The 16,461-nt window shown below is 35.6% G+C and overlaps 1 protein-coding gene across 1 annotated transcript in view; it reads left to right on the forward strand.

Annotated features, from left to right (window-relative positions):
* Positions 1-296: 296 nt before the first annotated feature.
* The window catches only part of LOC127861409 (bifunctional 3'-5' exonuclease/ATP-dependent helicase WRN-like), a 73,273-nt gene continuing 57,108 nt past the window's right edge, over positions 297-16,461 (forward strand). Inside the window, exon 1 of the mRNA XM_052399866.1 lies at positions 297-390. Within this exon, the coding sequence (XP_052255826.1) occupies positions 384-390 (7 nt within the window). The 5' untranslated portion in view covers positions 297-383. The remainder of the gene's footprint in view (positions 391-16,461) is intronic.

Genomic DNA, 16,461 nt, shown 5'->3' on the forward strand with positions numbered 1-16,461 from the left:
AAATTTGCGCTCGACCTACTGATGGCGAATTTTAATACTCGGTAGAACTTATCCTAAACCGTTCGAATATAGTTCCGGCATTTCTTTTGCAATTTGTTTTAGGTTTTGGATTTTTTTCTTTTAAGTGGCCTGGACTACCAATAATACTCGCGAGAGGCGCGAGGCAGTACTATGAGATAGATAGATAGACTAATTGTGAAACAATAAAAAAAAATATACCCCATTGTGTTATTTTGAATGAAACAACAAGCTCGAAGTTTGGGCGAGTACTATCGTACAAATTTCAGAGGTGAAATCTACCATTACACCGTTTGGTATTTGTAAACATCAGCGTCCTTGACATGCCTGTATAACTTGAGAAAAATGATATAACATTAGTTACAATGCAAGGTTGGTTTTTACTATAAAATTTTAGCTCGTGTGTCATAAAATCGTATTGTTACACTCAAAAATCTCATTTGGCCGATACCGGTATACTCAACATCACTTGACTCGCGGTATCACTTGTCTCGCGGTATTTCGTTGTGCGCCACCTAGCCGATGTTTACATTGTCTACAAGCTGACCTACTTTCAGTTTTCATTGAAGTAGTATTTTCTGGTTGAAAATGAGTGGAATACTGGTAAGTTTGTTCATTTTCTTCGTTATTTATATGTTTTTCATTAAAATGTATTAAAAAAACTAAGAAAATAAGAAAAAATCGGTACCTGTCAACCTTTACATCGATGTTTAAAAGTTCGTCTGCCGTATCAATAAGGTCAGACAATACACATTATAAAACGGTTAACATAAACTAATTCTCTTTCCAGTTTTGTTAATAGGTCAGGCTCAACACTTTCATTAAATTATGAATATAAAAGTATTGACAATGTCATTTAAATTAAAGTCAACAATGAAAGATAATTAACCAGATCTGTTTGATTTTTTTCAGAAATTGAAACAATGCAGAGACAAGAAGCCATATGAAAGAAATAATCTGCAAAGGGCATATGCTGCTACATTGTCCGGGATGTCTGTGTATCGTGCAGCCAGGGTGTATCAGGTGCCTGAATCAACACTGAGGGACAGAACCAGACAAAATGTGGCGGTCGACTGTCATCATGGGGCAAACACACTATTTACAACAGATGAAGAAAGGAAATTGGTTGACCATATTGTATACATGGCAGACATTGGGTATGGCTACTCTCTAATGGACATCCAGTACATGGCATGGGACTATGCAATGTCTCTTCACAAGCCTGTTAAGGCAAAAGAACATCTTAGCCAGGGCTGGATGTATTCTTTTCTCTCCAGGTGGGAAGAGCTAAAAGTCGTTAAGCCCCAATGTCTCTCTCTATCAAGGGCTAAGTCTGCATCCAAGGAAAACATTGACAAGTACTTCCAAGAGTTAAATTCTATTCTCACTGAACATGATCTGAAGCAATCTCCACAAAGAATTTTTAACATTGATGAGTCTGGATTCTCAACTGAACATAAACCACCCAAAATAGTATGCGGCAACCTGACCAAACCTCAAGCAGTAACATCAGCCCGAACGAAGACAGTCACTGTCATTGGGGCTGCGAATGCTCTTGGCAACCACATACCACCCTTTTACATTTTCCCAGGGAAAAGGTGGTGTGATGAATTGCTAGAAGGTGCTGCCCCTGGATCACATGGAGGCATGACTGAAAGTGGGTTTGTGAATAGGGACCTATTTGAAAGATACCTGAAAGGTCATTTCACCAACCATGCAGGACTGGTAAAGGGCACAGACAAGCCAACAACATTGATCCTGTATGACGGTCACAAATCTCATGTGTCACTGACCCTGACTGATTGGGCTAAGGAACATTCAGTGGTATTGTTTGTATTACCACCCCATTCTAGCCATCTCACCCAGCCCCTTGATATTGGTGTGTTTGGACCTATGAAACACCATTACAATAACGAGTGCAAAGCATACATGCATGCTAACCCAGGGGTGTCAATCACAAGATACGAAGTGGCTCGGCTGACTGCAAGACCATACGGTAAAGCTTTTTCCCCAGACAACATAACAAGTGCCTTCAGAAAGGCTGGTATTTACCCCTTCAATCCCTATGTGATCACATCAACAGTTTAACAACTTTTGTTGTGAGTTTGTTGTCAAGATAAGTTGTTAAGAAGTGTTTGTTTATATATTATTCAGTTATTTGGAATACGATTTGTTCATTGAATTGTCTTTTGAAAATTGAATATTGAACTCGAATAATTTTGATGTAACGACTCCTTGATGTAGTTTAACTTTTTCTGTGAGAGGTTTGGGAGGAAGCCGGACTGCAACGCCAAATAGAAAAACACCATTTATTTACAAAGAAGGAATGCAGTCAAATATACAAATACAATACACAAATTACTTAAAATCACTAATACACAATTTAAGTCTATAGAGCCACTCGCTTTGAAAGTAAATATTAATTTACTTAAACTGTAACAAACATATTTATTAAACTGATATAAATTAACAGACTTAATTCTATTGCATTGAAATAGTAATACAATTAATGTAAGTATACATGTTTAATTTCATAACTGATTTATCATTGAAACTGACAAAAATTCTGAATAAATAATTATATTACCATAAAACAGTTAAGTATTTGAAACTTGAAGTAAAACAAATTAAATCAAATATAATGTAGTAAAATTAGTTTCTTACCTGCAACGCCAAATAGAAAAACACCATTTATTTACAAAGAAGGAATGCAGTACAGATGGAGGTCTGCATTTCCTTTTTATACTAGTTTGGTGTAACCTAGGAATTTGTTGCATAATTGGCGTTACCAGGTGGTTATAGAAAACCAATACAGAAAACATTTGTTGTCAAATCAAATCCACAGTAAACAACATTATTATAAAGGAACCTTGATAAATAAGTAATACATATTGCATCATGAAAATGTTTGTTGTTTGCATGGAATGTTGTACCAATACAATGACAAAGGCTATGAGACAAACTTGTTAATAACAACCATTAATCTTATATCAGTAAGAATGCATTATAACAGGTTTCTTAGTTCAAGTAAATGCTTATTACAAATGTCTTTGTACATGGATCCACTGAATCAGCTGTGAAACTGTAAAGTTATGCAATAAGCTTTATAAGCATTATTGAGAAAATTGAAAATATGCAATAAGCTTTTATAAGCATTATTGATAAAATTAGAAAGTTTTAATATTAGTCACAACAAGGAGGGCAAAGGGACAAATCCCTATAAAAACTTCCCCCCTCCCGCAAAACAATGCTCCTGCATTGTAAGGGAATATAAGTAATAAATCAAAACAGGTCATCATACATATTAAGTAATGTAACTCAAAATTATACAACATATTAAGCATACAAACAATATAAAAATATGAACAAATTAAATTTGTAACAAACACAATTATGGACACATATATACACATGACAGTCATTGTCTTCTGTCCATCAATTGGTAGGCCCAACGTTGATACACATGTATACTAGATTTGACCATTTGAAGGAATTCGCCTTGGCTTCTTAGAATTACAAAAAAAAAGTCGTCTAAAAATGGGCTGCTCTTTAATGGTTCGAAATCAGTTATATATGCAACCCATATGCATAAAATAAATAACAAATTGCCAAGGCTATATTATATTAAACATAATGCCTATTTCAATGCAGACTTTTGTTCCAAGGACAAACAGGAATCCAAGCTATAAGCATAAGATACAGGAAGTGTCCTGACTGTAGACAAAGTACCCAAGTTTGAATAAAAATCCTCAAGACAGATTAATGGAATTCCGATTAGCACTTTTTCATGAGTGAGACTCATTACTTTAAAAGTAATCTGCGTGAAAGACATTTAATCATTTAGGGTAGTATACCTACACTTAAGCTTTAAATAGTTTTTGGAAGAACTGAATGTTTAAATTTTGGAAACAATCCCAATAGTGTACATATTATTAATGGTATACAGATATTTATATTTGTGCAGATTTCCACAAGTTAAAATTAGTATACAGACAGTTTACTGTCTTTTATAAACTTGCAACTTTTTTCGTTTTCGATTTCTATTGGTGTACATGTTATGATACTCAGTCTTAAGATTTTGAGGCACCATATGTTCATACACCCATATGTTATAACTTCCATCAATGCCTGTGTATCTGACTTTGTAGTACTTTTTGCCATTTTGATATCGATACTGCAGTATTTTATCTGGCTCATGTTGCAAGACATTTTCGTCATTATTTGCAAGATCTGGCTCTGGCTCCTCATTTGAAGTATCTTTTGTTATTGATTCTCCATCAAAATATTTCTTTAGTCTGTTAGCATTTATTAATGATTTGCTTATTTTTCCATCTGCAATTGATTTTAATTGGTATGTATAATTTGGACCTATGTCAATGATCTCATATGGACCTTGGAATTTAGGTGTGAGTTTCTTTGATAGGCCAATCTTAACATTTTCTTTAGTCATTAAGACTTTGTCACCTATATTAAAGTTTGGTTCCTTAGATGTTTTGTCATGGTAGAGTTTTTGCTTTACTTGTTGTCCAAGGCGATTGGCTTTTACAATTGCATCTGTTAATTTGAGTTGCTCATTTAAACGTTGAACATGTTGCTTAACATTAACAGGCAAATTTTCTTTTGGCACAAGAGAAGTGTCTATAGGCAGTCTCATCTGTCTACCAAAAAGGACTTGGTAGGGTGTGAAGCCAGTGGAGGATGAGACTGAATTCCTGAAAGCCATCATTATTGTAGGAATGAAGTCTGACCAATTATCTTCGTTATCATTGCATAGAGATCTAAGTGCTTGACCAAGGCTACCATTTACACGCTCAACTACACTATTTGTTTGAGGATGAAATGAGGATGTGTGATGTCTAGTCACTTGAAACTTCTCACAAACTGCTGCTACAAGTTTAGAGAGAAAGTTTGAGCCACGGCCACTGACTAGAATGTCTGGAGCGCCATACCGACAGAAAATTTCTTCAAATAAAAGTTTCGCTACTTCTGACGCTTCCTGTGTTTGAAGTGGAAATGCCTCACACCAACCAGAGAAAGAGTCTACCACAACTAAAATGTACTTGTGATTGTCTTTTGTGACAGGAAGGGGTCCAAGAATGTCAACATGAGTTCTGGAAAAGCTATGAGATGCAACTGGCAGAGGACAGAGAGGGGCTTTATGGTTAGCATAATTCCTTTTAGACTTTTGACAAGCAATGCAAGTGTTAACATGGTATTCGATGTCAACATACATCCCTGGCCAGTAATACTTGCTTCTAATTGCAAAATAGGTTTTATCAAAACCCAAGTGAGCATGTTTTTCATGATAGGATTTCATGACATCTTCCCTTAAGTGTTTAGGAACAGCTACCTGTGAAAAAAGTTCGGAGTCCCGTTTCCTTTTCTTGTGTTTGGGGTCACAGATGTGATACAAGACATTGTCCTTTAGAAAGTACTGCTCAGACTTTATAACAATTGAGCGATGATTTTTGGTTTCATCTGGCAGTTTCTTGTGGACAAGGTAATCTAAAATTTCCTTTAACTCAGAACAAGCCCATTGTTCTTTTGAAAGATCTGATGAAAAATCATGCAAATCAACAGACTGCAGATCATCAACATCATCAACAATGTCCAACGCCGCCAGCAAGGGCACCTCATGCAATACAGAATTTTGAGCAGAATGGCTGAATTCTACTTGTATAGATTGATGCTTTTTGCTGCTCAAGTCAACTGCATTAACAGAAGCACTGGTTGGATCAATGTCATATGATCGTCTGCTTAATGCATCAGCATTGGCATTTTTAAGCCCTGGTTTGTGAATGATGTCAAAGTCATAACTTTGCAGCTTAAGAGATCATCGACCTTTTCTGCCAGTCAAGTCTTTGAGATTTTGAATAAATTTCATTCCCATATTGTCAGTATAAACAGTGAATTTAGAATTTGCTAAGTATGGATGAAATTGACTTATGGCCTCAATAAGTGCTAAACATTCTTTTTCATAAATGCTCCATTTTAGTTCGTTACCCCTAAGTGAGCGATCTCCATAAGAAATCACTCTTTCTTTCTTTTCATCATCTAACTGACCTAACACAAAGCCTATGGCTGAGTCAGATGCGTCAGTAGAGAGAATGAAAGGTTTTGACATGTCAGGGAACACTAAAATTAAAGGTTGAAATTAGTTTTTCCTTTAAAGTTTGAAAAGCTAGTTCACATTTATCAGTCCACTTGAAAGGAATTTCTTTCTTAAGGAGTTCATTAAGAGGACTAGCTATTGCTGCAAAGCCTGCTATGAATTTTCTGTAGTAGTTACAGAAACCAAGAAATTCACGGACATTACGTGGGGTTTTTGGTCTTGGAAAAGTTTTAACACATTCTATTTTCTTTGGATTGACCTCAATGCCGGTGCTTGTGAATAAATGTCCAAGATATTCAACGCGGCTTGCTGCAAAATTGCACTTTTTGGGTTGTAATTTTAAATTAGCTTGCCTTAGTCTATTGAAAACTAGCTCTAAATGTTCTAAATGTTGGTCAAAGTTAGAAGAGTGGATCATGATATCATCAACATAAACAAGTGCAAATTTGAAATTGATACCTCTTAAGACCTGAGCCATTACCATTTGAAAAGCTACAGGTGCATTTCGAAGACCATATGGAAGGCGTTTGAAACTATAACTACCTTCATGTGTAACAAATGTTGTTTTATGCTTTGTCTCAGGGTCTAATGGAATTTGGTGAAAACCACTCTTCAAGTCCAACACAGTATAAATTTTAGAATTTTGCTCAGAAACAGAATCAACAACATCTTCGAACCTCGGCAAAGGGAAATTGATTGGTTGAGTTACAGCATTGAGACGCCTATAATCAATTGCAAATCTGAAAGTGTTATCTCTCTTTCTGCACAAAATGACTGGGGCTGCCCACATGGAATCTGATGGTTCAATAATGTCATTGTCTAACATATCCTTGACTTGTGACTCTATTTCTGCCTTAGCCTGAGGGGACGCTCTATAAGGAGGTTGACGCTGTGGAACAGCATCACCAGTTTCAATCCTATGATGATGCAAATCAGTACACCCTAGTTCTGATGTATCTTTAGCAAACATATCCCTGTTTGAAGCAATAAACCGTTTCAATTTTTGTTTCTGTTCAATAGTAAGAAATTGGCCATCAACATCAATACCCAAGTATTGAGAATGGTATTCACCTCAACTTCTGTCAAGACATGAACATCAGGTTCGCACAGATCATCATCATCATCGTCATCATCATCATCATCATCATCATCATCATCATCATTTAATTTTCTAATTGAGTCCTCATGGACAGGAATGAGTTTTCCAATCACAGTATTTGCTTTAATATGCACATCACAAGGTAAGGGATTCATTAGCAAACATGAACTCTTGCCATTAGTCGGCTTTACAACAACCCTACCTTAAGCAATGCTTTTTGACATTAGGGAATTAATAGCTTCGACCAAAACAACCTGACCAGTTTCAAACTTTGAACATTTAATTGGCACACACACCTGAGAGCATGCCTCTATGGTCAAACTATTCTGTAGCCTTGCTAACCCAACCTTAGGAGTGGAAATCATGTTTATTGATCTTTTGGTTTGATTTGCTTTGAACTGTAAACTCTCAAAGTCCAGAACACACTTATTTTTTGTTAGAAAATCCATTCCAAGTATTAAAGCCTGATGAATGTGGTTAAAGACATAGAATTTCTGTGAAAATGAATCTTCTCCTATTTTAATGTCTAATATAATTGTGCCCTTAACTTTGATCATTTTGCCACTGACATCTACAACCCATAAATGGTCACTTGCATTGAGGTGTTTGATATCCGGTCGGATTTTTTTCAAGAGGGATTTGCTAATGCATGACAAATTCGCACCTGAGTCAACTAATGCTTTAAGATGTCTAGTACCTATTGTTATTTGGATGAAGTTGTTTAGTAGGTTTGTTTCTGTTGAAACATTTGAAATTGATGGAACTGATTTATTATTTTTGCCTTGATTCGAATTACTTTTTAGACTAGGCTTTTTGTTTTCAATGTTTGATTGTTTTTTTGAAGTTTTAGCATTAGTTTTATCGATTGAATGCTTATTTTGTTGCACAGAATATTTGTTAGATTTGGACCTTTCCAGATGGTTCCCTCTGTAACCACTGGCAGGCGGAAATTGTCATCTGTTATTAGCTTTCAACCAATGAAAACATGCCTTTTGAATGTGGCCTTGTTTGTTACAGAAATAGCAAGTTTTAGATTTTGCCCAACATTTTGAAATTTGATGAAGTTTGCTATCACCATAAGCTGTACATTTTGAATTGATGCTTTTAAAAGTACCCCTAGTATTAGACCTTTGTTCAACATAATTTTGTCTATTAGAAGGTGTTGCTTCAACAGCATTTACAGAATTTTGTGTGAACATTAAATTTTCAACTTTGTTGTGTAGGTCCAGTAAATTAACATTGCCTAGTGCATTCCGCACAATACCAGTAATTAAAGTAGCTGATAAATTTGCCTGAGGGGGGTTTAACTCATATGCACTTTCAGGCTGCTCAGAGGTTTTTAAAAGCTCATCTAAATTGCTTGGAGGATTTCTTATTAAATCAGCCCTAATATGTGGGAGTAACCCACAATGAATTGCGCTAAAAATAGTGTCTTGGGAAATACCTGCCTTAAGTGCCTTGTTCTCAACTTCATAAACAAAATCCTTAACTTTTTGATTTTGGCTCTGTTTCATTTGAAAAATTTCAGAAGTTGTATGTATTAAATCAACTTTTTGTGAAAATCTCCTTAAAAACTGAGTTTTTAACAATTCAAAATCTTCCTTAATGTCATCAGAGAGACTAATGAACCAATCAAATGCAGACCCCAATGTTAAAAATAACCCAAAACATTGTGCCAATTGGCTTGGGGAAGTTTTTGAAATACCACCAATGTAAATATATCTTTCTAACCAAGCCCTTGCGTCATCCTTCTTGGGGTCAAATCTACCAACATTATCAACAGAAAAGGGCCTACCTGCGAATTCCATGGGTCCTGATGTCAGGAGAAGCTTGGGTTGACTTCTGCAGTGGGCACTGTTTACTGAGTCCTGGGTGGTGGAAGACTTCTCTGACGGGACCTGGGTGGGGGTGGTATCCTCTGATGGGTCCTGGGTTGGGGTCGTTTCCTCTGATGGGTCCTGGGTCAAGTTCGTTTCTTCTGACCGGTCCTGGTTTGGGGTGGTCTCCTCTGAACTGTCCTGGGTTGGGGTCGATCTCAGCAAGTAGGGTCCTGGAGCAGTCGGCCTCTTCAGCATGAAGAATTCAGGGATCTTGTAGTATTCTCCACCAGTTTTAACAACTTTTGTTGAAGTTTGTTGTCAAGATAAGTTGTTAAGAAGTGTTTGTTTATATATTATTCAGTTATTTGGAAAACGATTTGTTCATTGAATTGTCTTTTGAAAATTGAATATTGAACTCGAATAATTTTGATGTAACGACTCATTGATGTAGTTTAACTTTTTCTGTGAGAGGTTTGGGAGGAAGCCGGACTGCAACGCCAAATAGAAAAACACCTTTTATTTACAAAGAAGGAATGCAGTCAAATATACAAATACAATACACAAATTACTTAAAATCACTAATACACAATTTAAGTCTATAGAGCCACTCGCTTTGAAAGTAAATATTAATTTACTTAAACTGTAACAAACATATTTATTAAACTGATATAAATTAACAGACTTAATTCTATTGCATTGAAATAGTAATACAATTAATGTAAGTATACATGTTTTATTTCATAACTGATTTATCATTGAAACTGACAAAAATTCTGAATAAATAATTATATTATCATAAAACAGTTAAGTATTTGAAACTTGAAGTAAAACAAATTAAATCAAATATAATGTAGTAAAATTAGTTTCTTACCTGCAACGCCAAATAGAAAAACACCACTTATTTACAAAGAAGGAATGCAGTACAGATGGAGGTCTGCATTTCCTTTTTATACTAGTTTGGTGTAAACTAGGAATTTGTTGCATAATTTGCGTTACCAGGTGGTTATAGAAAACCAATACAGAAAACATTTGTTGTCAAATCAAATCCACAGTAAACAACATTATTATAAAGGAACCTTGATAAATAAGTAATACATATTGCATCATGAAAATGTTTGTTGTTTGCATGGAATGTTGTACCAATACAATGACAAAGGCTATGAGACAAACTTGTTAATAACAACCATTAATCTTATATCAGTAAGAATGCATTATAACAGGTTTCTTAGTTCAAGTAAATGCTTATTACAAATGTCTTTGTACATGGATCCACTGAATCAGCTGTGAAACTGTAAAGTTATGCAATAAGCTTTATGTCACGTAATCGTTCATAGTTCATAGACGACACCTAGTTACTAACAATGTTCATTACTCTTAAATTACCGGTATGTAGCCTATCATTCGATATCTCGTCATGCGCGAATTGCCAAGATGACGAGTTTTGCATTAACTCCCATTTTCTCGTACCGCGCATGGGACAAGTCGGTCCCTCTCTATTTATGTTAATTTCTCTGCATAATACAGGATAAAATATTCAACAACACCATGTATCAGTTTCTAGTCCAATTTAATGTCTAACATACTTAATATTTTCGGTTATACAAATACAGTCTGATAGCTACATGATCGTATCTTTCTCGATCCGTACACCTCCAAGTCTAAACGCTAACCGACTTGTTTCCCTCTAACATCTGGCCCGTGAAACTCAGTTATGAATCCCATTGGTCAGTGTTCTATGTGTGTTTATTTCTAATTGGCTGAATTACAATCTGGAGAAGTCACTATTCAAGTATGCACACGTTAATGAGCGTTGTGGTACAAATAATAAATAATGCAAATACAGCCTAAGGCTTGTGTCAACAGCATTGTAACCCCTTTGTTGTTAATGCATACTCGCTACTGATATACTTGTCAATATTTCGTACATAAAGAAATCCCAAATATTTCACCCAATTTCTCATCATTATTTGACACAACTTATCCTCTCAATTTGATTTTTATGTATTTTAGGATACAGAAAAATCTTTAAGAATGTAAGTATGGAAGTAAACGAAAACATATTAATACATACGATGTAGAAAATCAAACACGCAAACATGAAAACATCAGTGACTAAAACATATATATGATGAAAATCTGCATATTATTAATGAAATTTTTATCGAATGTTTCTGCTGAAATAATAAAACGTCGGAATATTTAAATAGTCAATGTCAATCACAATGAAGTGGAATGTGTCACTGGTTTGGGAAATCCGATACGAATAGCGTCCATTTTTGACATCTTTGCTGGAGGCGATGTGGCGTCTAGGTGAAGAGATGAGACGTCCGGTATGTGACATCTGGTTGTAGATGGTAACATGCAGTCGATTGAAGACGTCGGCTTCCGAATGAAGACGAGTATGGTCGGTCGGAGAAGCTGTTGGTCCTCGGCTGTTGCACGATTTAGAATACTTCAAACGTGTATTATATATAGTTCTGGAGAATGTCTGCATTCATGACTGTAGTATTATAATTAGTGTTTATGTACATGTAATAAAGGTAACACACATATATATATAAGTTCATAGACGATAAAATGTTCACCTAATATATGTACAAAGTACGCGCGATTTTTCATCATCAAGTCCATTCATATCATCGTATCTTTAAAAATCATTTTCGACGACGCGTGAAATGTCCATTAACAGTCCACTCGTTGTATGGTACTGATGCTGGTTCACAATTTGGATCCATGGCGACAATGTTGGATCCTAATTGAAGTCGTCTGTTACGTCATCTGATTCTCGACGGATATATCGTCGTCGAAGATATCGGTATGTCGATGACATATTCTTCTTCTTTGTCGGGGTGTTAAGATCTGATCACGATCTCAAATGCGTTATGAACGCATGTTGCTGCAGGCAAACCACGCCAACGATGTCAGGAGCGCTGCTTTTCTCCTTAACTTATATCGCATTGGCAAATCTTATAGGGTCAATTACATGAAATGATAAACGGGCCTTTTATTTACATATTAATGGAATTTGCTATATAAGCACTCAGATTACTATTCACACCTATGATAAGATATACCCAAATAAAATTAATGTGCTAAAGGAACGCGATTCTCATGACGCAAATTTATGATGTTTTATTTAAACTATACGCGTTTGTCTATTCAATGAAATGCATTGTGCTTTATTATGTTTTATTTACTTGAGAACAAAAATTTACAAACAAAATCCCTTGTCTTAATGTAGGTATTCTTATAAAGAAACGAAAAAGAATAAACTACATATTCGATCAGTATCAAATTTGTAATGAATCATAGCAATATAGTTGTATCTTTTACATTATACTAATAAAAGGGACACTGCTTTGTTTTTAAGGATATTTACAAACTGTATTAAAATGTTATTTATGCCTAAAATGTTGTTTACCTGAGCGCTGTAGGGCATAAGCTAGCCTTGGTTAATGTCGTTGTCAAGTGCGTTGTCATAAGCTTGTCAAGGTAAATAATACAAAATGAATATTTCCTGAGAGAAGGCGAGGCCCTGTCTGCCTATTTTGAGGGTTATTTATACCAATTTCGTTACCTACTCGCCCAATTCGTGACCCACGCCTGTCATCAAGTAATGGGCGTCAAACGTGTGTATCTTGGCGTTCATAGACAGATAATGTACTTACTAATTGTTTGTATGCATTTTGCGAGTCACGATTCTTATATTTTACGCATCGGAATGTCGCGTTTCTTCCCACTTAATGTACCTACTAATTGTTTATGTGCATTTTGCGAGTCACGATTCTTATATTTTCTGTTTGTTACATATTACTGAAATATATCTATTATATCACCCGTAGACTTAAATATGACATTTTCATTTCATTCTAAACCCGTAAATCAATGCTAATGACGATACATTATCAAAATCGGACGATACCGTCCTCTATAATCCTGTTTTTACATATTTACTACATATACATTCAAAACATATTTCTCTATATACAAAATTTTTGGGGTCTTTAAGTCTCGACATCTATCTCGCTTTATTTTGTAGTCCATCTATTTACATGTGTTCAGCCATTGTCTGAAGGCACGTGAAAAGTGCTTTCTTCATTGCGTTATTTGAACGTGAAGTCTTTTTTGTCAATTTTCGTTTTTTGTGTTTTAACGCTACCGCGTCAATTTGCATCTGATCGTCTGAAGAATCATTTTCAAACCTACGTACAGGTGAGTTTTGTGAATTACCGTTATTGTAATGCATCGTATCTGATTCACTGGAGCTTGACTGTATATCCGCGAATTGTTTGTTTCTCAAATGTTTTTGCAGTTCCGCAAGTGGAATATAATTTACTCGTCGTCCGTATTATCTCTAATCTGTCGGGTCTGTTGCGTAATTACAGGTAACCTATGTACTGACGTATTTGAATCGCTATCAGAAGATAATGTGTCGTCCGCAAAGGCTAAATTTGCTTTTCTAATCGGGCGCGTTAACGGTTGATTTATCACTGGCCATTCATCGATATTTGCGTGCCTTATTTGATCAGCGTGAACTTTAATAGTTGAGTTGTCTAACTGATTCTTTATTACGTATGTTAACGGCGACTTTTGTTCGATTATACGATAATACGGCCTCCATTTACTGTCTAATTTATTTGTACGTTGAAAGTTTTTGTAGTAAACGGGGTCATTGATTTCGAATTTAATATCTTTCGTATTTTTATTCGCATAATCAGCTTGTCTACGTTTCGATTTTTGAATTTGGGCACATACCTTTTTAAATGATTTGTGTTGTTCTTCTAATATTATTTTATGATAATCTTCACCGTGGTATTTACGTCTAGGCTTTAACAAGTTGTCTATTGGAAGAATAGGGTCTCTATTAAAAAGTAAGAAGAACGGTGTGTGCTTCGAAGTCTCGGATGTACAAAATCTCATTGCCGCTAAAGACATGTTTAAATGTACGTCCCATTGTTGTACATTTTCTTGAACCCGTTTTGATAGTATATTGTTCATAGTCCCATGTGAACGCTCGTTCATGCCATTAGACGCGGGATGATATATTGTCGTCTTTACGTGGTCAATGTTCATTGATTTTAATGTTTCAGTGAAAGCTGTGCTTGTGAATTCTTTTCCGTTATCAGTTATAATTCTTATAGGACAACTATGACGGCAATAAATCTCGTTCATTAACAGGTATATTACGCTATCAGAAGATTTATCCGGCGACGGAAATGCCTCTATATATCCTGAAAATTGATCCACGAAACATATTATATATCTATTTCCGGAAAGCGTTGTTGGGTATGGACCGCATATATCTATGGAAACAACTGAAAACGGAAACGGCGGTATTGAGGTATCTGACGATATGGGAGCTTTAATTGCTTTTAAATTTCTACTTTGACATATAATGCACTTAGATACATAATCATTCAATTCTTTGAACATTTTAGGCCAGTAATATTTCTCTTTCAGTGTTTGGATGGAAAAGCCTTTGAGACCCAGGATGTCCGTTTTCATCATGGTATTGCTTGACAACTGAATCAGTCAGGTGTTTAGGTACAAACAGCCTGAGAGTAGGTTCCTCATCTACGTTTGATATGTAGTACAGTATGTCATCAACCGTTAAATATCTATCATCTTCACTCTTGTTCTGTTTCCCTAATCTTAATCTCGCTTTAATCTCAGATATATGAGGGTCTTTTTCTTGTTCTATTTGCATATTAAGCCCTGATATATTATTGTTCGACGCTGTGTCGTCGACTGGGATTGGCTGCGGGGTAATAATATTATCGATTATTTGCTTGTGGTCAATGTTTGTAGAGTCGATTACGTTAATTTCGCGTGTTTGGTCTTGTTTATTTATTTGCGAATTGATCGTAAAATGTTTATCGTTAATATCTAATTCTAGTTCTGTTTGATCGCATTGATTATTCTTTATTTTGGTTTTTGGAGGTCGGCTTAGAAAGTCAGCAATAATATTCTTTTTTCCCGGTATATATTCAATTTTGCAGTTGTAACCCGCTATACTTAAGGCCCATAATTGTATTTTCTTGTTTTGCATCGGACTTTACAATAAATACTTAAGCGGCCTGTGATCACTCTTTATAACAAATTCAGCATTGTGTAAATAATGGTGCAATTTACTTAGACTGTAAAATATGCTGTAACATTCTTTTTCAATAGTACTATATTTGCATTGCGTGGGGCTTAATCTGTGCGATATGAAAAATATCGGCTTTTCGCCCACATAATCCCCGGTCTCGTTATTCCCGCATTTTTGAGTTAAGCAAGATCCTATGCATTTATCGGATGCATCAGTATACAGTATATAACCTTTTTTCGGATCAGGGTATGAAAGATAAGGGATTTGCGTAAATGAGTCTTTTAATTGTATGAAACTATCTTCACATTGTTTTGACCATTTAAATGGGACATTCTTTCTTGTGAGGTTAAGGAGTGGCTCGACTACTTCTGAATACGACGGACAGAATCTCCTATAAAATCCTGCAGCACCTAAGATGGATCGTACATCGCGCACGCACTTTGGCCTAGGGAATTGTCGGATCGCTTCTACCTTTAACGGATCCGGCCTTATACCATTTTGATCTATGATGAAGCCTAGGTATCTAGTCTCTCTTTGTAAGAATTGACATTTTGATAGTTTTAGCTTTAGGTTATGTTTACTGAGACTCTGTAGTACTGTATCTACGTGTGATAAATGAGATTGCAAGTCAGGTGAAAATATTAGAATATCGTCTAGATACGCCACAGCGAAGCTCTCACAACCTTTGAGTACTTTATTAGCCAATTCTTGAAATATAGCACCGGCAGAGGAGGCACCGAAGGGCATAACATTAAATTGAAATAGACCCCTGAATCCCGAAGCGAAAGCCGTTTTTTCTCTGTCTTCTTCCTTTATAGGTATTTGCCAATATCCCGATATCAAATCTAAACTGGTGAAATATTTACTTTTACCTAATAACGCCAATATATCGTCTATTAATGGTAATGGATAGGCAATTGGTTTTGTAATTTTGTTTAATTGTCGAAAATCAACACAAAACCTTTTCTCGTCTTTATTATCTTTGTTTGAGTCATGGTTATTTTTCTTTTTATCTACTAAAACAATAGGGAAGCTCCACGGACTTCTTGATGGACTTATTATGTTTGCGGCTAGCATTTCGTCGATGGCTTTATCTATGAATACCTTATTGTTTAATGGTGTTCGATACGGCCTTAATTTAATGGGCGGATGATCCCCTGTATCTATGGTAAATTCTATCGCTGAAGTTTGTGTTAATTCTAAATTATTTCTTGCGAAGAGTGTTCTGTGTTTTAAGAGTATCGGTAGAATATTTTCTTTTTGATTTTCATCTACACGTAAATCTGATAAGATTTCATCTTTAGATAAACCTGATTTCGGC

The sequence above is a fragment of the Dreissena polymorpha genome, chromosome 16, assembly GCF_020536995.1.
Source record: "Dreissena polymorpha isolate Duluth1 chromosome 16, UMN_Dpol_1.0, whole genome shotgun sequence".
Taxonomy (NCBI): Eukaryota; Metazoa; Mollusca; class Bivalvia; order Myida; family Dreissenidae; genus Dreissena; species Dreissena polymorpha.